Source organism: Mytilus californianus, unplaced genomic scaffold, assembly GCF_021869535.1.
Source record: "Mytilus californianus isolate M0D057914Y unplaced genomic scaffold, xbMytCali1.0.p SCAF_8, whole genome shotgun sequence".
Classification (NCBI taxonomy): Eukaryota; Metazoa; Mollusca; class Bivalvia; order Mytilida; family Mytilidae; genus Mytilus; species Mytilus californianus.
In genome coordinates, this window is record NW_026262734.1 from 52,486,657 (window position 1) to 52,509,135 (window position 22,479).

Consider the following 22,479-nt stretch of genomic DNA (forward strand, 5'->3'; position numbering starts at 1 on the left):
AATATTTTCCTTGGAGTTCAGAACATTTGCTATTTACTTTTTTTTTGTAAGGCGTCATTATTGGATAACAGTTAGCATATATTTTATCCGCTAATATAAAAATGTTCTCTAGGAAATCAAGATGAAGTCCGTGTCCTATCTCTGGCATCGAGTTGAATTGTTGTGCATCATTTTGGTGAACTAGGAAACCGCTGTTGTTTTGGTTTTCAATCAAAAGCCGGGTATGAATACAGTGCATATGTCTGTGTCCGGAATAAAACCGTTCCTGTGGCTCATTTTGCGGGCGATACATTGCATGAGATGCACCGTTTATTACCGCCACTGCGTTTCGCAGTCCTGACCATCAGTCTTGCAATGACAACCAATCGTTATGCTACGGACAATACAATGATGATAATATCTTCCACAGCAACGGTACTATACCATCAATTGTATGTGACATAGTTAATGACGAAACATCAAACATCAAAGACAAAATCGATAACACGGATATGTTCTTAGCCACAAGATAACAATTAAAAGGCGATTTCTGGGAGACCAGCTGCATATGACCGATTCATATGTAAGGAAGCAAGTTTCAAAAATTGTAAAGGCTTTTAGCATTTACTCTTACAGAATGTGATTCTGATTCTAATTTAAATAACTAGAATATCCTAGTATATGACTCGTTTATTTTTGTTAATATATCGCTATGTCATAAAAAAAACTTCAAATATATTACAGCCGTTCTAATTCATGACATGTAGTTTGAGTCTTTTATCTGAAGTGCAAAACATTATCGTCGAGTGAGGTGGCATTGGCAGGTCAAAAAGGGGGAAAGGGGGGGGGGGGGGGGGGGGGGGGGGGGGTCGAGTAAATCAATATTGTTTTTTTGAGATGGTTCCTAATTTAAATGTCTCAACTATAGACTCTCGGCTCTCCTTTGTCAACAATAGTTATTTATCTAACATGTCTATTAATAGAAATAATATAACGTGACACAGGTAAATATGCGTCATATACCTGGTCTACAGTATATTGTCAACAAAACATAACATAGGACAAGCGAAAGCCTGATGGAAATCTACGTACCCTAGTGAGTGAACATTTTTAAGTTATGCAATTAAAGTTTATCATCGAAATCTTGCCAGAACTGAACAAAGGTTTCACATGCTTGTTCTATCCAACTGGAAATAATCAATATATCAAAATTCATTTTGTGATAGTAAGAAGCGAAAAGGTCTTCTCATAAAGTTATTTTCCTTTGAGTGTAAATCTTCACTTACTAATCAGGTTTCAAGTGAAGTTTAACTAAGGCTACTGCATTTCAACACTTTTCATAGCCATTTTGTTCGACAATGTTTTCTTTAAAATCGGACAAAAGTCGCCTTTAATTTCGAATTAGTTTTTTATCGATTTTTTTTGTTTCACCATGTATAATCTTAAGGTGTAAAACCTTTCGAAAGATTTAAACTGTATTTCATTTCCTGGTGTACGGCCTTCACGCGGCGAGCTGTAACTTCCGTAAGTATGTATTTCAATTTTGTTTTCCAACTCAGGTACAAATGCTACATAAAAAACGGTATCAATTATACTATTAGGAATATATTGAACATAAATGTTGAATATGTTGGCCAAAGATTGTGAGTGATAATATCCGTCATGAATTGTCATTCTTCTTGTGTATACGTAGTACATAATGTGTAAGGTGGGCTCGGAAAACAATAATGCATATCAAATTTAAAAAAAAATGTACACACAGGGAATTGTCTACCTACACTCTCAAAAAAGAGATCCTCATAATTATGAGATATAAAAACATAACCCAATCACATGTTCATTGATCTCTTCTGAGTCTTGATCATCATAAATAGTTGTCTTCTGTAATTTGAAAAAAAATGGAGGGAAAATGGTGTTAAATAGTTTCAAAACCTTACAGAATAAAGTCGATTTCGATCATTAATTAACATATTGTTATGCTGTCTTTTGAATACCATTATTACTGTTAGAAAATGAAGTGAAAATTAAGACCAACCTAAATTAACTCAATCATCATTCCATAATATAATTTTTGTTTCGTTGAATTATTTAGAGACAGTCAATTATAAATTATACTAACTTAACCATATTAACAGTTGTTAACGTAAACCATGAACCTGTCTTATCTGACCAAAATCTTCAGTTCGGTTCAAGTAGACTTCTCTGTTTTATCATGCATCATTTTGCTATTTATATGTGTATTTTACAAATGATTTAGAAATCATGTAATTGTACAAATTAGAACATAAATGTATCAAAGATTTTGTCTGTCAATCGCCAATCAAAATTATCATATGTATTGTTTAAAGAATGAGTATTTGATAAATACAACAAAACGAAACTGTCTTCTTATCTTAACACCAGCTTTGAAACACGAACATGTATATAGACCAAAATGAAACATAAAAAGGAGGTTGAAATAGTTTGTATATACACAATTTTAGGTGGGTTTTGTTGAACATTGGTGATTGTTTTTTTTTTTTTTTTTTTTTTTTTTTAATCTTTTACATGGCGTTTGTTGTAATGCGTTGTTTCATAACATTGTTATTTTCCAACCTTTGAAAGCAGATAATGAGCTAATAAATCAATAAAATCGGCGTTTAAAGGCTCAACAATTTTATAGTCGAGTATTTTGCTCACACATTGTTGTCAATATAATGGAATTCTATACGACTGTCATACAAGTGAGAGGTTTTGCTTGTTATAAAAACCAGGTTTCATCCACAATTTTCCCCTCAAGTAAATGCCTGTTCCAATTCAGGAATATGACAGTTGTTTTCTATTCTTTTGATGTGTTTGAGCTTTTGATTTTTCCATTTAAGGAAGGACTTTCCGTTTTTAATTTTTCTTTGGTATTCAGTATTTTCGTTATTTTACTTTTTATCTGATTATCAGCGGATCAAAATATAAGACTTATTGTAGATTTTCGATTTGATCTTGAATAGAAAAGAAATGCAGTAACATCAATGTCCTTAATATAGAAAATGATTTTCGCTTTTTTACGTATTCTTACCTTATTCTTTTTTCCCGAATTTTTGTTTCGTTGAATTATTTGGAGACAGTCAATTAAAATTTTACTAACTAAACCATATTAGCAGTTGTTGAACTAACTTATGAACTTTTCTTATCTGACCAAAATCTTCAGTTTGGTTCAAGTAGGCTTCTCTCTTTTATATGAATCATTTAGCTATTTATATGTGTATTTTAGAAATCCTTAAAATCCAAGTCCTCTGATATCAACAACTTTGTTTGACCATTTCTAACATCTTATCTAAACAACAATTGATGCAGTACTTAGGGCACTCTGCACATCGTACTCTTGGTTTATTTAGCCATAGTTGTTAACGTAGATATAACGCATACAACTGTAACTTTGAAACTCCACTCTCAAGTATGTACAAGAAATTCCTTTCATTTTAAAGTTCTAGCATTTAATATACGATGAACTATTCATATATAGGGTGTATTATATTTTTGATATATTCGATATATTTAACTCTGGTATTTTTAGGACATATTATGACACAAGGTGTTTTGGTATAGTAATCATTTTTAGAAGCCAATATATACTTTAAAACAAGTGATTGAAGCCGCTCCAAGTCCTGTGCCTGCAAATTGTAACTGAAGCAAAGAGATGGGAGCGAGGAATTCTAAGTTGTCAGGTTCCAGTGTAAACACAACTAACTTTGTTAGATTATTTGTAGTGATTCAGATAGAGATTTCAAACTTTCTTCGGGAATTGCTTGTTGTGAAAGAACCACATCTTTCTCTAAATGGGGATATTCGGAAAAACGTTTACCTGAATAATACATTGAAATCATTTGAATGGAGTGTCATAGCAACTGTCCACACGAAACAGTATGCTGATTTTGATATTCCTCTTATGTACAAGATAATAAGAAATTTGAAATTAGTTCCACCACCAACACAAGGCTGGGACAAACAAATTCCACCAACTTCGACAGAAATTACAATTGGAGATAATATAGAACGAATTAGACGTTGCCGGAATGATATTATGCATAGTGGGAATACAAATATCTCAGACGTAGAACTAGCAAATGTGTTCTCACTTTTTATGGACATTGCACGTAGACTGGAAGTATACCTAAATAAACCGAACAGAGAATATGTTTCAGCAATAGAACACGCTAAAACTTGCTGCCTAGATCCGGAAACAGAACAAATGTACCTTCGACAATTGGAAGATCTTTTTGAAAGAGAGACAATAATGGCATCAAATATATCAGCAGTCAGTCATAGTGTTGATGAGATGCGTAGACAAAGTAAGTGAATATAGCAACAAACAAGAAGCGACTGAAAAATAGTTTAGTTTAATATTTTCTTGTTATGTTTAAATTTGATTTATGTTTTGGATGTTTGATAAACAAAGTGGCACACATGTCATATATATTCAGATGATAATTGAGATTGAATTTTATCAAGTAGAAAAAAAATACCACTCTACAAGTCTTTGGTTTAGTCTGACCGCACATTGAAAACCTTTAGACTGTGCACTCGTCTTCGAGTTAGTTTCACGAGGCTTTATCAGTTTTTTAATAAAATTGTATAGGTTCCATCAGCATAAAATTTCATCAAATAAACTCATCATAGATACCAGGATAATAATTTTATACACAAGAGGCGCCTTTTGTCTTCAAAAGTCTCACCAGTGACGCTAAGAAAGGGCCATATAAAGTACGAAGTTGAAAAGCATTGAGGACCCAAAATTCAGAAAGGTTTTGCCAAATACAGCTTATGTAATCTAGCTTTTCAATACTTCAGATGTAGGGGTATTGACATGTTTATAATATTTGAGCAATCTTGTATTTCAAGCTTGCAAAAGTTATAACTAATTGGCATTTTTCAGCAGAAGTGTCTATAACTTGATTCAAGTGTCATATCCTAATCGCCTTTTTTTTGCTTCAACTTACATTTCAATATTTGTTTCATGTGATTCATGATCGTCCTCTGTTTGTTTGTTTGTTTGTTGGACATGTAGAACGACAATGTTAGGGTCTGATGTCTTAGTGTTTTGCAGTTTTCTCAAAACTTTTCGGATCATACCACTTTCCTTTTGATAAAAGAACCCCTAAGAATGACTAATTCCTTGCGTGATTAATAGTTAACCCATGATTGACCATATATTTCAATGGTTTAGAATAATATTTGAAGTGGGTAATTTTATCATGTCTTCACGTGAATAATTTTCCTTTAAGACCTAGAGATACAAATTTGGACGACACTCACCCACCGCTTTCAACTACAATTAAAAAAAACAATTAGCATGAAATACATCAATTTTGTTTAACTCGATCCGCTCTGCTGACCATTTAAGATTAAAATTATAAGTTTCAACATGTTCTTCCAAGAATGTATTTTTATCTGAAATGTATGTGCTTACCTCTTTAGTTAAGGATACATATATGAACAATTGGCTGAAATTAATTAGTAAATGTCAATGCGACCATCACTGGCATATCCAAATAAAGTTCCCTGACGTCACAAAAATATTCTCGCTTGAAACTCTAGATAAACTACTGATGTAATATTGTATTGAATGATAATATAAATAGAAATTCTATGCGTGTATTATTTGTTGTAAAGAATAAAAGTATTGCTAAACGTTAGAGGGGATCAAAATTTTCATGTCTTTGAAAAGGGAGGTCTTGAATTCATTTTTCTTCATCAAGGTGGGGACTTGAAAAAATAATAGAAACTCCGTTGTCTCCACCCAGGTTCCTCCTATGAAAGCAAATGAACAGTCCCTAACAGAGTGTATTGTTTACTGTTTCATACAAAATAATAATACTACAAGTATCCGTCACATACAAAGGCCATTATTATACTAAGTAGATATAAACATATATAAAAATCTAAAATCAGACAAGATGGGTTTAAAATATTTGACATTTGTTTGACAGTAGAATTCAAGATAGATTTTTGAAGTAACCATTTGAATAATTATCAATAGACATCATCACCATAAGCCGAACCAAATCGATACCGAAACCGAAACCAAGGATAGTTGAGTTGGTTGCAATTCTCCGTTGTAAATCTCTACCTTTGCTGAATACAGTGGTGTAACTATATACAATTTGAGATATCGGTATGATTTTGAATATTATATACATTTATCATTGGACATGGTTCTTCGAAGACACTGTGCTGCATAAAGGTAACTTTTTATTCTTCTGATTGGATGTTCTGAAAACACTCTTTTTGTTCGAATAGAACCGTCTCTTTGGTCTCGTGGAAGATTGTCGCCTTGCGATCGGGACGTCGTGGGTTCGAACCAAAGCCGGGTGAAATCAAAGAATTCAAGATTGGTATTTGCTGCCTGTCCGATAACTTAGAGCATAAGGGAGTAAAATAAACGACTGGTTTGCTCAGAGTCAGAACAATATAACCGAGTAGGATGACATGTCTTTCTGAGGACTGCTACTTTTAGATAAAAATCCAGCTCAGCGCATTGGCCTAGTACAAAGCATATAACATTAGCTTGTTTTTAGTCCTGAATGAATTTGATATGACGATGAAGGTTAAACAGTCATTAATTCATCATCACCATCTTGTTCCAATTTTATCGTTGATGTTGATAAGTTTGCGTTGATCGCAGATTATTCAATGTTGATATTTAACCGTTGCATGGTCCAGTATTACCTGTGACATACCCTGGTAAATGGTTTCCTTCTATTTCCATCATCTTACTACCTGTGGTTTGATTAATACACAAGGTATAACTCATAACCAATTCACGAGTTTAGGAAATTGCTGATTGCATTTGTGTGGCAAACTGAAATAGCTTTGAGGTTATATTATGTCCATGGTAAATTGCGTGTTAGTGTTTTGACAGAATTTGTGCATCTAATGACTGTAATATCTATAAGAAAAAAAAGAAATCAATTACATTAAATGGTATGTACAAAATAGATATACATGCACAATCATCTAGTTGAACAAGTTAGAAATAGCAAATATGCCAATATTAAAATTAAATAGTGTGCAGATTTTTGACTTTGGAATTAATTATTATTAATTGTAGGAAAACAGACTTACAGAAAACAAGACCAGAAAAAAAATAACAAGTAAAATGAAAATGTAAATGTAAAACACAATCTTTTGTTGAACTGAATTAATAAAATCATAGTGTGTTTTCTTTCATTTTTTACAAGATTTCCTCTAGAAATAAATTAAGTGAAATGTTTAATGGCTTGGCTTTCATATATTCGGCTTTGAGCGTTCCTAATGAAGATAAATCCAGAAAAGCGCTTCGGACGCATGAAATTTATAGCGTGTTGTTGTTGTTTTATTTTTTTTTTTTTTTTAATAAGTTTTCATTTCCTTTATTTATTTTTTTCTCTTTTCTAAAACTTAATATTGAAGTTTTATAAGAAAATAATGCAGTATTATTTCAAAACATATGTGTATTCAGATTTCCTTTCTATGGATGGTTTTTCCAATTGTATAGTATGTCTTAATTGACAATTAACTGGAAAGGCGAAAGATAAAGGTAAGCCAGTTAGTGTTTTGCGTATTTGTGTGCTGCTGTAGAAATTTGGTATCTTCATGAACCAATGTTTTTCTGTTCAGCAAAAAAATCAGGAAAGTTTGTTAAGATATCAGAGTACCTTGATCGTGATAGCTGTAGCAATAAGGTTATTGTAACAGCTTTAGACTAATAAATCAATTATCATTGTCAAAAAAAAGGAAACATTTATTATTTAGAATTAACAATCATTGAAATAGAACAAATCACTGACCATGTAGTAAACCCATACCCCATGTATTCTAATGTTAAAGTTAATTCAGAAAAAAATTGAAAGTTTTTTTTTCATTAATATGATTATTTGTAGACCATACATAAGCATGATAAGATTGTCGATGTTTTTTTAGAATTAAAAAACAAAAATGCAGACGTTATTATTTTGACTTTACTACTACCAGAGGAGAGTCTTTTTACTTGTGATCTTTTTTCATTAATCTTATATAAAAGTTTTAATTCTAGCAGACTAGTTTCATTTATACATGCATCATCCAATTTTAGTCTGTCAGTAATGTTTTCTTATCTTTAAAATACTTCTATTCATTTTCTTTATATTTAATGGCATTTTGAGTAGAAGTGTTTTATATTTTAACTGATTACAAGGAAAAAGCTTTCGATAGAAGTACAGGTCTTTCATTTTGAAGTTGAAGACTATGTAGTATTTAATGTATTTTCCAAAACTATAGATACCCCAAGAGGATACTACTTCTCAATCCAATTGATATTTACTTCATATATATGATATGTGACTCACATACATAAAACAAAATATTTTATGATGACATTTCAAGTGATGTGCTTGTGACTTCTTTCCTACATATAAATCAACTGTTATTTTTTTCCTACCAGATTAGTGACCTTTTAACCATTCACTCAAAATACACAGGGAAATGTACTTTGAAAATAATTTATTTGTAAATCATAGAATTATTTTCTCAAAACTGAATTGTGATATTTTTTTCTGTTACTTTTTGTCTTACTTAGTCCTTTGAAAAAACAATTCAGAAAAATGAATGCTGTATCTTTAGCAATTTGAAGAATTCAAATGAAAATGCTACAGTATATAAATGACACTGCTTGAGAAGGGGAAACAAATTTTATCACATAAAAATGCAAAATAATAAAAATATTTGAACACATATATAATCATAATAAAATTTACTTCATACAAGTTTTCAGTTTCAACCCAATGAGTAATGACGAAAAATATTTCAATCAGGAAAACTTATTAACATAGAGGTAATTGGAAAGGTATAAGACATATCTACCTGTACAGGTAAAGTTTTGATGTACATGTAGGTCGTCCTTTTCACACCTGACCGCTCAGCCAAAATATATCATTAAATCTCACCAGGTAGCCTTATTTGATTGACAACTAGCCCATACTTTATGACCCCGATAAATGGTCAACATCCTCTCATTTATGACCCCAAATAAAAGGTATGATGATGACCCTACTAGATGGTGCACATTTATTAAAGAGGTTGTACTATATATGGTGTAAGAAAACTGGTGTTCAGATAGATATGTGGTGTCAATATGCAAGTGCATCATAAATAAAGTTATACTGGCATATTTAATTGTATATTACTTAATAAGCGTATTTAGTAATCATGGTAATAGTTTGAATAATAATCTTCACTATCTAAATATTTTCACGTGAATTGATGTTTCATGTAATAATCGAAGTGATATTGTCAACTTCAGAAAAAATATAAATGAATATACGGGTTGCGTTCATTAACACCTTATAACTAACCTTCATACAAGAGAATAATAACTCATTCAACTTATTATAAGTTTCAGTTTCGGTATCGGTCTCGGGTTCGGTTTCAGCTTAATGTGAAGATGTCTATTGGAAGTATTGTGAAAAGTATCAGTTGATCTTGTTAACAAATATTTCTGACATTGAAATGATATCTGATAAATGTAATATTTTTTTTTATTTTGAAATTATCGAAAGCTGATTAACCTTCAGTTTTGCATAAAACGACAAACTGACCCAAAATATTAAGACAGCCAAAATAATCAGATTTACGTCATGCTTCATGACCATGATGACTAGATCACATCAGATAACATTTGCTTATTCAAATTACAGGTGAACTCAACTTAACTGGTCTGAGTCATGTGAGTGCAAAAGTCACTACTTTACAAACTGAACAAGAAGAAACCATCCCTAAGAATATAAGAGGTTTGTGTACAGTAAATTGTATTTCCTTTACTAAGTCAATTACATATCGAAGAGACATAGATATACTTATAACTGTCGAAATCCAAACTACACATAAGCGTTGTTAGATACTACAATTACTTGTTGTTCGTACTTTTTCACTGTTTGTATGTTATTGTCCCTCCGAAATTGATGTGACTACCAAACTTTTTCAGGAATATTATATACCGAATGATGTAAAAAATGCAATAATTGAATGGAAAACACTGACAGAAAAAAACATTTTCTGTTTTGATTGGTAAATATTTCACATTCTCTTCCCTCACAAACTACAAGTTATGGTATTTTATTTCGATCAGCTAGGCAAAGCCACCAAAGGGGAACTTTATTCTGATTGGTTAATGATTAGTATTTATTATCTGAAAATAGAAAGCTAAACTCTTTTAAAACTTTTAAAAGTCATCATTTGTAGACCAATAATTCTGTAAGGAATGTCGATTTACATTTATTCAGTTTCACTTCTGGCGTATATAAGCTTTTACTGGTTATTACATAAAATGTTCTATCCAAAGCTACATCGCTTTTAATCTATTATAATGAGTTAAAGCTCATTCATGTATAAATGCAATGTAGAATGAGGGTACTTGATATGATTGCTTATGTGACAACTATCTAACAGACTCAAAATAAAGTAGAACAACATGTTTTTGAAAAAGAGAGGGAGTCGAAAATAAACTAACAACGTCATGAAAAAAAAAGAAAAAGACCACAAAACAAACAAGAGTATAAAAACACAACATACAAAGAAAAGGACTGAGCAATACGAACCCCTCCAAAAACAGGGGTGATCTCAGGTGCTAGGCTAGGGTAAGCAAATCCTTCTACACAAGTGACACCCGTTGTGTTACTGTTATAAAATATGTTGATAAGTTATATCAAGTGATAAGACATCACGCAATAGTGGATTGGTAATTGACTCGTATCAAACCATAAGACATCACTAAATTCTAGACCATCGGTCATGAATACTTTTCTAACCCGGAAATTTGACAGAACGTAAAACTTGAAAATGAAATAAGTTTTCCATGACAAAGGACAAACGAAACTATTACCTGTTTAAACAACACAAACATTGAAAAATTAAAAAGCACAAAAAACAACACGTTTAACTTACGCAATAGTACTATGAACCCCTTAAAAATAAAGTAGGCTTGATATCATGCGGTCCGAATGGGTAAGAAGGTCCTGCGCCTCATGTGGCACCCGTCATGTTGCTCATGTAAGTTGGTAAATAATTTGGTGCAAAGAAAACTTACAAAACCTTACCTTAAACCTAATAGATCATTATGTCGGAAAGCGTTCCATTTAACACTAAAACACGTCATGTGTGTATCAAAAACTCTCGTCTGAATATTCTGTTTTTCATGAAATCTAAAACCTCTTATTTAACATTAAGACATCACTAAATTCTAGACCATCGGTCGTGTATAATTGTCTAAACCGGAAACTTGACCGAACGTGAAACATGAAAATAAAATAAGTTTTCAATGACAAAGGACAAACGAAACTGTTACCTGTTTAAACAACACAAACACTGAAAAATTTAAAAGCACAAAAAAACAACACGTTCAACTAAAGCAATAGCACTATGATCCCCTGAAAAAGAAAGTAGGCTTGATATCATGCGGTCCGAATGGGTAAGAAGGTCCTGCGCCTCATGTGGCACCCGTCGTGTTGCTCATGTAAGTTGGTTAATGTTTTGTTGCAAAGAAAACTTATAAAACCTTACCTTAAACCTAATAGAAATCATTTTGTCGGAAAGCGTTCCTCTTAACACTACAAAACGTCATATTTGTTTTATAAACTCTCATCTGAAAATTTTATTTTTCATGAAATCTAGAAACAAACATTTTGACTAAAATACTTTTCTTACCCCAACCTCTATGATGAATGACATGAAAGGTGTACCGTGTTTTATAATCCAGTCCGTTTATATCAGTTTTTCAGTTAATGAAAATACGGATTTTGTGTTATTGAAAAAGGCTGTTTATATATTTGATTTTTTTTAATAAAGCAATGTATTTCAATCAAGGAAAAATCGGATAAATTTCCCGGTTTTCCTCTACTTTTCGGGCAATTTCGATTATATCTGTTTTTTAAAGTTGAATAAGATTTTGGATTTTTATTTTATTTTAATAGGGATTGCATCTCCTTCAAGCATAGCATGAACCTTTGTCCTGGTTGGCTATATTTTATAGACGTTTGCAGTTCTTAAAGAGTCTATTAGGTTTGCTATTTTCAGATATTAATTAAGGAATGCAAGTCCCTCGTGCATAGCTCTTATTCCTGGTCCTGGTTTGGTTTCTTTTTTGTCCATTTTATGTGTTTTAGCTCTTCAAAGTTTGTATAAGATTTAGGAGTTTCAAATATTTTGGCTTCGAGGATCACTAAAGCAAGGGACATCAATTGTCGAACTGGTGGAGTAAACTTTTTACCATTAATGATATAATGAAGAATGTATTGCCCTTAAAAGACGATGTTTGACTAATTTGTATCTGTCGTAAACTTTTCCAAATATCGTCTCCCGTGAAGCCGATAAACTAATTTCATACAAACAATTGGGCAAGTGATACTAAGGGGTGTCTTAAATATAGAAAATAAGGGTAAAAATGCTAAAAATTGTCTTGTATCTCGTAAACTTTGAAAGATAGGTAGAATCTATAAACAAACATATGTTTAGCAAACCCAGATGAACAAAAATGTTTCTTTGTTTAAAACAATTGGAAGACAACATAAGAAGTAATTGCTGTTAATTAACGCATTTTGAAAAATGTTCTTGATACCTTGCTTTTCCAAGGTATCATGAACAGAATATTAGATAATTTAACATTGTAAACAGCAAAACATTATCAGCATCAGAAGGTGTACAAAAATGACAAGACGATCAACCAATTGAATGATTCCTAAAGGAGTTAATGACAATAATTGAGGATATTATCCATGATTGACGTTTTGGGCAAAATCTATATCAACTAGAGAGACACTGCAAACTGATAAAATGATCAGCAATACAATATCAACAAATAGAAATCTTAAGATCAAGACTTATATTCTTGGTAATAATATTAGGATTGGCAATTGTTGAAGTTGCACAAAGATCTAGATGAGCGACTTATGCTCTTGAGAGCCATGAGATTTTGTTGTACTTTTAAGTTAAATCGTGCCTACAAAATAGATATCTTTTCCTCGAGTATTACTGAAGAGACATTAATTTCGAAATGCGCATTTCGTGCAATTAATTCGTACCAGTTATATTACTGTAGGAGTCACTGTAATCATTTGTAGATAATATTTCTAAACACAACCGTTTCCAACTTTTTTAGTAGCACATCTGGTGGTAGTGATCTTTCACTTAACTCTATGGGATATATAACTAACACTATATATGCTAAATCAGCTTTATGCTGATTTCAACAAAATTTATCACGCATAATGAATGCAAGGTTATTCATTAATAATTGAATTACCATGAAAACTACTATGATACAAAAAATGCACATGGCATATAGTCTTTTATAGCAATACCATGTTATTCCAATCAGCTGAATAATCGATAGCTCCTACAATTGTCAAAGATTGGTAGAGACCAACTATTTTTAAATGAGACACTATTTGATTAAGAAAATAGAAACGGGGAATGTGTCAAAGAGACAACAACCCTACCTAAGAGCAGAACACAACCAAACGCAACTAATTGGTCTTCAACGCAGCGATAAAAAATCCCGCGCCAGGAGGCGGCCTTAAGCTAGCCTCTAAACAATGATGTATACTAGTTCAGTGAAATGAACGCAACACTAAACACCGAAACATACAAATGAACCAACATTTAAAACAACAACACACAAGACTAACTAAAGCAAGAGTTGCCTAAATTGGGACAGGCGGAAAAATGCGGCGAGGTTAAACATTTTATTTTGAGATTCCAATCTTCGCTTTGTACCTCTAGCCAATGTGAAAAAACAACTATGCAAAGCAATACGCACAGTAAAACTAATTTTAAAAGATTATAGGGTCCGATGTTAAAAAAGGTACCAGAATAAACTAAGCAAAATGACAATGATCAACATAAATTAACAAAGTACTACTAGCAGTTACTGACATGTCAGTTCAAGATCTCAATTAAACTGATCGAAAAATTATGCCTTCCTTATATGAAAATTATTAACAATCCTTGCAATTCGGGGTTTAGTATCATGCTATCATAAATATACGAGAAGAGCATAGCCCGTATCATGCCAACTGCTGATTTTAAAATAAATGTGTTGATTTCCGATGCAACAACCCTATGAATAAATCAATTTTATTTTTAAAAAATGCTATCATTCAGTCTTCCATTATGACATTGCTTACTTTAAACGACATTTCTCACGTCCAAGTTGACATTTCGTATGCCATGTTGACATTTCTCACTTCCACCTTGATATTTTCTAGTTCTAAGTTGACGTTCCTCTGTAACTCTGTAAAAATATGAAAGAGAGAACTGTTAACTTGGAACTTACAAAATTCAAAGTTCATCTGAGAAATGCGAAGTTAAAACTGAGAAATCTTTTTAAATTTAAAGATAAAAGAACGTCAATATTGGTACCTCTAAGCTACACAAAAGCATTATTGCAATCAAAATAAGCTATTTCTATATATATTTTTTGTTTCTATTTGCTAGCAAAATACATTGAACAATAGAATTTATGATTCAGCATAAATTCGGTTATTAGTGTAAGCATAGATTACTTGTGTTATTAGCTGTTTCATCTCTATTAAATGTAGGCTATCAGATGTATGTTTGTCAATGCGCAATATGACTGCGCACGCGATCTTTTCATTCCGACATTTGAAAGAAACAGACGGAATATTATTTGGTGATTTAAAGATTTAAAGAAAATTATTTTGGTGATTAAAAAGATATAGGATCCACATTGTGCAGGTTTTGGTACCACTTTTCTACAATTGGAACTCAGGTGGTATAATTAGAGTTAGTCTCCCGCAACAATTGTGGGATATTTAATCGAATATCAGTGTTTTAAACAAATTAATTTCAATTTATTGCTTATTTTGCTTATTTTTACATGTTATAATACTTTTACTATCCGGAGGTAGCGATCGGTGTTTATGTATAAGAATTGAGCCATTAATTTTTTTTATGTACTGTTACTTAGAGATATACACGTTTTATTCCATTTCATTTCAACGCTTGACACCGATCTGTACATTTCACTCCGGCGGTCACAGCTTAATGCTAATTGAAGGTTACGCATGTTCAACATAATTATTTTTTATCTCTTCATGTATGCATCACCATAACCTTAACTGTAAGCATCATTATATATGCAATCGCAACAATTTGTTAGCTGTCTTATTATCTACCTCAGGTTATTACTATCATTCTAGATGTTATTATCATCATTCTAGATGTTATTATCATCATTCTAGATGTTATTATAATCATTATAGATAGTTATATATAGTACATGTGTTTTAAATATCGTCTAGTATTCTGTTAAATTAACTCTGTGTCCGTTTAATTACTTTGACCGATTTTATAATATAAATTAGAATATATCACCTCACTTGCGCTATTTTTAACAGCATCGTCATTCGGTACAGATTGTTTAATCAGCCTCCTCGCTCGTGTAACCCAGAATAATTTATTGTCGGAAGATGACCGACATTTGTGCAACGGTATCACTTCACGTAAACACAAATATTTCATTCCTGACAGATGAATGTTAAACTGGTTGGTTATAGGCGTCAATGAACTTTTAAAGTTCGCTAATTGACAAATTCTTTATTTATAGTACAAAGCAATATTCTGTTTTGGTTGTTCAATTTAATCTTATAGTTGTTTGGCACTAAGATGAATACAAGAAGGTCATCAAAAAGATGGAAAGCCACTGCAACATTAGGAGCTGCATCTAGACAAGAGGAAACACAACTTTAACCAGGTTCAGTACCAGCATCTAACGATCCCCCAACTTCAGGAGGATAGTTGTTCTTTTGATGTATTAAATCGACCAGGTAATGCAATCGGTAAAGATCATTCAAATCTCACGCAAACAACTAGTTACTCTCCTAGTCTTGATTAAGATGTTAGTCAGTACTTAAAATAAAATAAAAAAAATCAAACGGGCGAGTATGTCATCTTTGTTTTACTTAGGAACAACTCTATAGTTGATAATGATCAGCAAAAAGTGTCATATGAACAGGGGAAACTTTTTATTAAACCAGTTTTGCCTCATACAAAAATAACAAATAAAGAAATTGAACTTAAGTATAAATATATTGTTGCTGAGATACTTTTGCAGTGGAATTAAGCTCGATATAAAGTTCCACGGTTTGGGACTAGGCATTCGACAACTATGTTAATATAGCAGTATTATTATATCCTCAATCGATTTGGCTGTCATTAAAATGAATATTATGTTATCTACGTTTAATGTTTACAATATATACTTGATAGTCCTTGTACAACTGTTCACATTATTTAACACACATTTCGATGTTTCTCTTTCGAATACAAAATCTTTCTAATTAGATACGTTACAGTTTGAGATAATAAATTCCTAACGTAATGTATCTACAAGCTGCGATGCCGATTACGATTTGAACTTTTCTTGACCTTAGAAATGATATATAGTAAATGTAAGGAAACCGTTAACTCTCTGAGATTGTAAGTTCATGTCAACGATTTGCAGACGATAATCTTTTCAAAGATTAAAATTTTTGGTGATCAAGTTTGTAAAAGTAACTTGCAATCGAAAATAGTGTACAAACGATCTCTACGCTAATGATTAATACTAATAAAAAAAAAAAAAAAATTATTCTAACAAATGAACTAAATTACAAATAATATTGTCATCTCGCCAGATATCAAGAAAAATATATATATTATTGAACTCCATTTAATTTTATCTAAGACTGACCAGTGCTTCGAAGGAACCACACACGTTATTCATGAGCGGCCTAGAGATGCTTATCCTATTTTTGCTTAAACGAAATAACTTACTATTTACAAGTTTAGACCTGTCACTGGTCAATTGCTTTGTTATAAGTCCCCTTTCGATTGAGTTTAGGGGGACTTAAGGTCTGTCTGTCTGTCCACCTGTCAATCCGGCAAATCAGTCTTCTACATTTTTGTTTTCGTGCTTGAAGATATCGGTTTGATATTTGGTGTATTGTTTTATCATGACAAGTTACTGACCAAGTATGAATGTTGTTCCGGTCTGATGATTTTGTGCAGAGTTGTGGTCAAATACACACAAATAATTAGTTTTCCGCACATTTTTTCGTCATACTTGAAGACGTTGATTTGATAATTGGTATATAGTTTTATCGTGACAAGTTACAGATCAGGTTCGAATTGTGTTCCGGTCTGATGATTTTGTGCAAACTATGGTCCTTGGACTAAGAGAATTCATTAAAATAATCAGTTGTCTGCACATGTTTTCGTCATGCTTGAATATATTGATTTGATAAATTGTATATAGTTTTATCATGATAAGTTACGGACCAAGTTCGAATTGCGTTCCAGTATGATGATTCTGTGCAAAGTTATGGTCCTTGGACTGAGAAAATGCACTCAAATAATCAGTTTTCCGCATATTTGTTCGTCTTACTTGAAGATATCGATTTGATAACTGGTATATAGTTTTATCATGACAAGTTACAGATCAAGTTCGAATTGTATTCCAGCCTAATGATTTTGTTCAAAGTTATGGTCCTTAGACTAAGAAAATTCCCCCAAATAATCAGTTTTCCGCAATTATTTTTTTTTTTGTTATTGCTTGAAGATATTGATTTGATAATTTGTACATAGTTTTATCATGGTAAGTTACATATCAAGTTCATATTTTGTTCCAGTCTGCTGATTTTTGTGCTGAGTTTTGGTCCTTGGACTTAATATTCTATAAATTCACACACATTATCAGTTTTCCTCAATTTTTTGTTGTTGTCATGCTTGAAGATATTGCTTTAATAATTGGTATATAGTTTTATCATGACAAGTAATTGCTCAAGTTTCGAGTTTTGTTCCGGTTTGGTGATTTTGTGCAGAGTAATGGTCCCTGGACTTAATAAAAATTTACTTGATAATCAGTTTTCCACATTTTTTTTTTTCTCGTCATGCTTGAATATATTGACTTGATATTTGTTCTGTAGTTTACACCATGACAAGTTATAGATCAAGTTAATATTTTGTTCCAGTACAATGAATTATTAACCGGTTGTGGCTATGTATTGCAATGCATTACTTTCAGAATGCTTGTTTTGATAGAACTCCTTTCTCTAAATATCAGTTTAGGAGTCCTAAGATAGTCACTGAATATTTTCGGATTAAGTCAAGGGATACAAAGTTCTCGTTTCTTCAGGAAAGGCGCTGCTACAGAGCTGCCATAAATGGTTGACCTGATTCTAAACCTCAGGCAATGTGTTCATGGAAGTCTATGTCATTTCGTTCATATATTCAAATACAACAATGGGTATAACTGTTTGAATTTTTTCTAATTTTATGTTTAGAACTTGCAATTACTTTAGTAATACTAACCGTTATGCAAGATTAGCAGTTTCGCCAGTAATCATTAGAGTTTGGTTTCCACCTTTGTAGAAAACGAATTTATTCAAGTTTGGAATATACCAGGTGGCATTCATCTTGTACAAGATTAAACTGGAATTCAGTTTTCAATATCTCTAATTTTTCACATATGTAGATACGCGGAATTGATTGAATTGACAATACGACAGGAGTATAACATATAAGATGTGGGAAAAAACATATAAGATGTGGGAAAATACTGTGAATATAGTTTCTGTTCTTTTACTGAATATCAGATTGTTGTGGTCTTAAGTTTGCCAAATAAACATGACATTATTCCGTAGTAACAGAAACAATGATTAGAACCAGAAAGAGGACAATCAGCTGGCTGGCTAGTTTGATCATTCGTCAAGGGGGATATTGCAATCAATACATACGATACTCCGATGTATCTCCCAATTCCATATTTAAATGCCAAGATGGTGAACATTTGACTCATATTGGTAATACATTTTGCTTACCACATTTCAAAGCGCGGTAGAAGCCTTTCTTGTCTACACACCACATACTTTCCACAATGTGTATTAAGAAATTGCATGATATTCATTAGAATTCAGTTATCGTTAGGGTTTAAATATATGAGTCCTTTATATTGTATTTGGCTCACAGCTTCTACGCAGCTCTATCCGCTTTTAATGGCGGTTGACCCGACAGTCATTTATGACTGTCTTGGTCAATTTGGCACATTTCGCTGCGTTTCCTTTAAATATGCGTCATTTGGCGTCATATTTCATTTAGCATCCAAAACATTTGATATTGTGGGTCTCTGTATCCCAGGACCACCACACAAAAATTTACGAATCTCTGTTTCCCAGGATTCATTTAATTGGATGCTTTATTTATTGTAAATAATTAGTTATCTAGTTATCTATCTATCTATCTAGTTATCTTTTTGTAGTCTGCCAATATGAAAGGTGACTACGTTTAATTAATTATCTATTTACTATATATATATCTTAATTATTTATCTATTTAGTTATCTAGTTATCGTGTCGTAGTTTGCCAATATGAAAGGTGACTACGTTCATCGAAATATCTATTTACTTTACATATATATATCTTAACTGTTTACCTAGTTATATGTGTTTATAATTTTATAATAAAGCTGTGGCCAAATACTGCCAATACCGTGTTTCTAATCATTGCGCATCAATAATAATAGAATTTATGATTCAGCATAAATTCGGTTATTAGTGTAAGCATAGATTACTTGTGTTATTAGCTGTTTCATCTCTATTAAATGTAGGCTATCAGATGTATGTTTGTCAATGCGCAATATGACTGCGCACGCGATCTTTTCATTCCGACATTTGAAAGAAACAGACGGAATATTATTTGGTGATTTAAAGACCCACCCACCCACCACTATGTCTTATACTACCTAGCATAATATATCATGAACATATTTTTGCTGTGTCTTTACTATATTTTTCAGGATGATTCTTGTACAACAGTTCGGATGAACCGTCAACTAAGCAGTATATGTGGAACATCAGATTATTATCTACAGTGTACTCTTCCGTTGTTTGCTAGTATAGCTATGCCATCTCAACGTGTGTTGTGTTTTAAGACTATTTATTCTTAGACATTTATATCTACAGTAATCTGTGACTTCGTTCGTACATGTATCATGTAAGAACAATTTTTGTACGTGCCGGTTTACATGATCATTCCGTAGTGATATTTAGTCATGGGCACATTTCGCTGCGTTTCCTTTAAATATGCGTCATTTGGCGTCATATTTCATTTAGCATCCAAAACATTTGATATTGTGGGTCTCTGTATCCCAGGACCACCACACAAAAATTTACGAATCTCTGTTTCCCAGGATTCATTTAATTGGATGCTTTATTTATTGTAAATAATTAGTTATCTAGTTATCTATCTATCTATCTAGTTATCTTTTTGTAGTCTGCCAATATGAAAGGTGACTACGTTTAATTAATTATCTATTTACTATATATATATCTTAATTATTTATCTATTTAGTTATCTAGTTATCGTGTCGTAGTTTGCCAATATGAAAGGTGACTACGTTCATCGAAATATCTATTTACTTTACATATATATATCTTAACTGTTTACCTAGTTATATGTGTTTATAATTTTATAATAAAGCTGTGGCCAAATACTGCCAATACCGTGTTTCTAATCATTGCGCATCAATAATAATAACGAAAAGTACATGTTTTAGTTACATGTCTACGTACATGTAAATAATAAAATGTGGTATGAGTGCCAATGAGACAACTCTCCATCCAAGTCACAATGTATAAAACGTGAACAATTATAGGTCAAAATATGTACCCATTCTATTTGAACTTCATTGAAAATACGTTGAAAATTTGTGTGTTCATGTTATTTGTTCAGTACACAATCCCAACTGTTTGTAAGGTTCGTGTTGATGAGTCTATGTAGTGTATTGTGAACTTGTTTGTTTTTTGTCGTCTTTCTTATTTTTACCGTTGCGTTGTCTGTTTATTCATGACTAATGAGTTTTAAATATCCCATTGTATTGTCTGCCTATTTGGTTTTTTTTTTACATTATAGACCAAATGACCAAAGAGATAGAGGAGTGGAAAATAAAAGACAACAAATTTATACCTACAAGAGTAAGCGCTTACGTTTCCAATATCTTGAAAAAAAAGAGCTCCGTGACATTGACCGGCAGTCCAGGGGTTGGAAAAACATTCCTTGCTCGACACATCGCCCTTTATTTCCAATCAGAAGGATATAGGATTATCCTAGTTCTAACACCAACAGATATAAGGGACTATTATACACCCGGAAAACAAACTATTTTTCTTGTAGATGATATATGTGGTAAATTTATTGCAAACCAATCGCAGCTTGAGAATTGGCAACAAATGTTACCAAAAATAGAACAAATACTTGCAGACAACTGTTGCAAAATTATTGCAACTTGTAGATTACAAGTCTATAGGGATGATAAAATAAGTTTATTAGAGCCTTTTAAGATATGTGAATGCAATTTAAACTCAGACGAAATGTGTCTTACACAATCAGAGAAAACAAAAATTAAAGAAAAGTACTTGGGTAACAAAAACTTAGATGACATTGCACAAGTAAGTGATTTTTTCCCTCTTTTATGTTCCCTGCAATGGCTTCTTGAAAAAGATGGAATAGATGTCAGCAACTTGTTCAAGAGTCCGTTCGAATTTTATAAAAAAGAATTGGACAATCTAAATAGATGTGGTGATGAAGGCAAGAAAAAAATATGTAGTCTTGTTTTATGTGTACTTTTCAATAATTGTCTGGAGAAAAAATGGTTCGAAGGAAGAGTCACAGATGCACAGCGCCAAATTTTAGACGATGTATTTATGGCTTGCCGGCTGAACACAGGTATACCAAAGACTGAACTTATGGATGCATTAGACACATTAGATGGTTCACTAGTTTGTAAAGGGAATTTAACGTACAGTACCATACATGACAAAATTTTTGATTTTTTGGCTCATTACTTCGGTGGAAAAATGATTCGATGTTTGATAGATCATTCTCATCCCTATTTCATATATGAACGGTTTCAGTGGACAAAATCGATAAACCCTAGTACAAATGAATTCGCTATAGAGCTAACTGATGAAAACTTGCATTGGTATTTGGACAGATTAGTGAATGACTGGTCCAAAGGCAAAGTATCAGTCGTAATTTCCAACTCAAATATGAATGATGAATCATTTAGAAATCAATTCCTATTTTACCTAATGCAACTAGAAAAAATACAACAAGAGAAACTGGCAAATACACAGGATACTCTTCAAAAAAAGGAGTGGGGTACTTCAGGAAGCTATCCCATAATATGTGCATGTTTTGAAGGTTATATTGATATTGTTCATTGGCTGTTAGGCAATGCCGTGGATGTGAATCAATGTAGAGATGATGGCAATACTTCTCTCTATATGGCTTGTTATAACGGTCACAAAATATCGTTTCCCTCTTGTTAAAGAAGAATCATTCTATCAACGTGTGTAATGAAAAAAGAGTTACTCCTCTTTTCATTGCATGTGAGAAAGGTTATACCGAAATAGTGGAAGCATTATTGGAACATAATGCCAATGTCAATATTAATATGAA

General features: G+C 32.2%; 1 protein-coding gene and 1 long non-coding RNA gene across 2 annotated transcripts; both read left to right on the forward strand.

The window, feature by feature from the left end:
- The first annotated feature begins 1,473 nt into the window (after positions 1–1,473).
- On the forward strand, positions 1,474–22,479 carry LOC127710593 (uncharacterized). Its single transcript, XM_052216542.1, has 4 exons — positions 1,474–1,507; positions 3,530–4,304; positions 9,666–9,758; positions 20,932–22,479. The coding sequence occupies exons 2-4, from the start codon at positions 3,653–3,655 to the stop codon at positions 22,347–22,349; spliced, it is 2,163 nt and encodes a 720-aa protein (XP_052072502.1). The 5' UTR covers positions 1,474–1,507; positions 3,530–3,652; the 3' UTR covers positions 22,350–22,479.
- LOC127710628 (uncharacterized) lies at positions 14,286–20,519 on the forward strand. The gene is made up of 2 exons (XR_007986250.1): positions 14,286–14,752; positions 15,634–20,519. It is a non-coding gene; the product is annotated as an uncharacterized LOC127710628 (long non-coding RNA).

Bases quoted from the DNA above. Each gene is read 5' to 3' on its own strand.
- LOC127710593 (XM_052216542.1), top strand. From the start codon at position 3,653: ATGGGAGCGAGGAATTCTAAGTTGTCAGGTTCCAGTGTAAACACAACT. The intron at 4,305-9,665 runs GTAAGTGAATAT...TTCAAATTACAG, and splicing joins TGATGAGATGCGTAGACAAA to GTGAACTCAACTTAACTGGT. The intron at 9,759-20,931 runs GTTTGTGTACAG...TTTACATTATAG, and splicing joins CATCCCTAAGAATATAAGAG to ACCAAATGACCAAAGAGATA.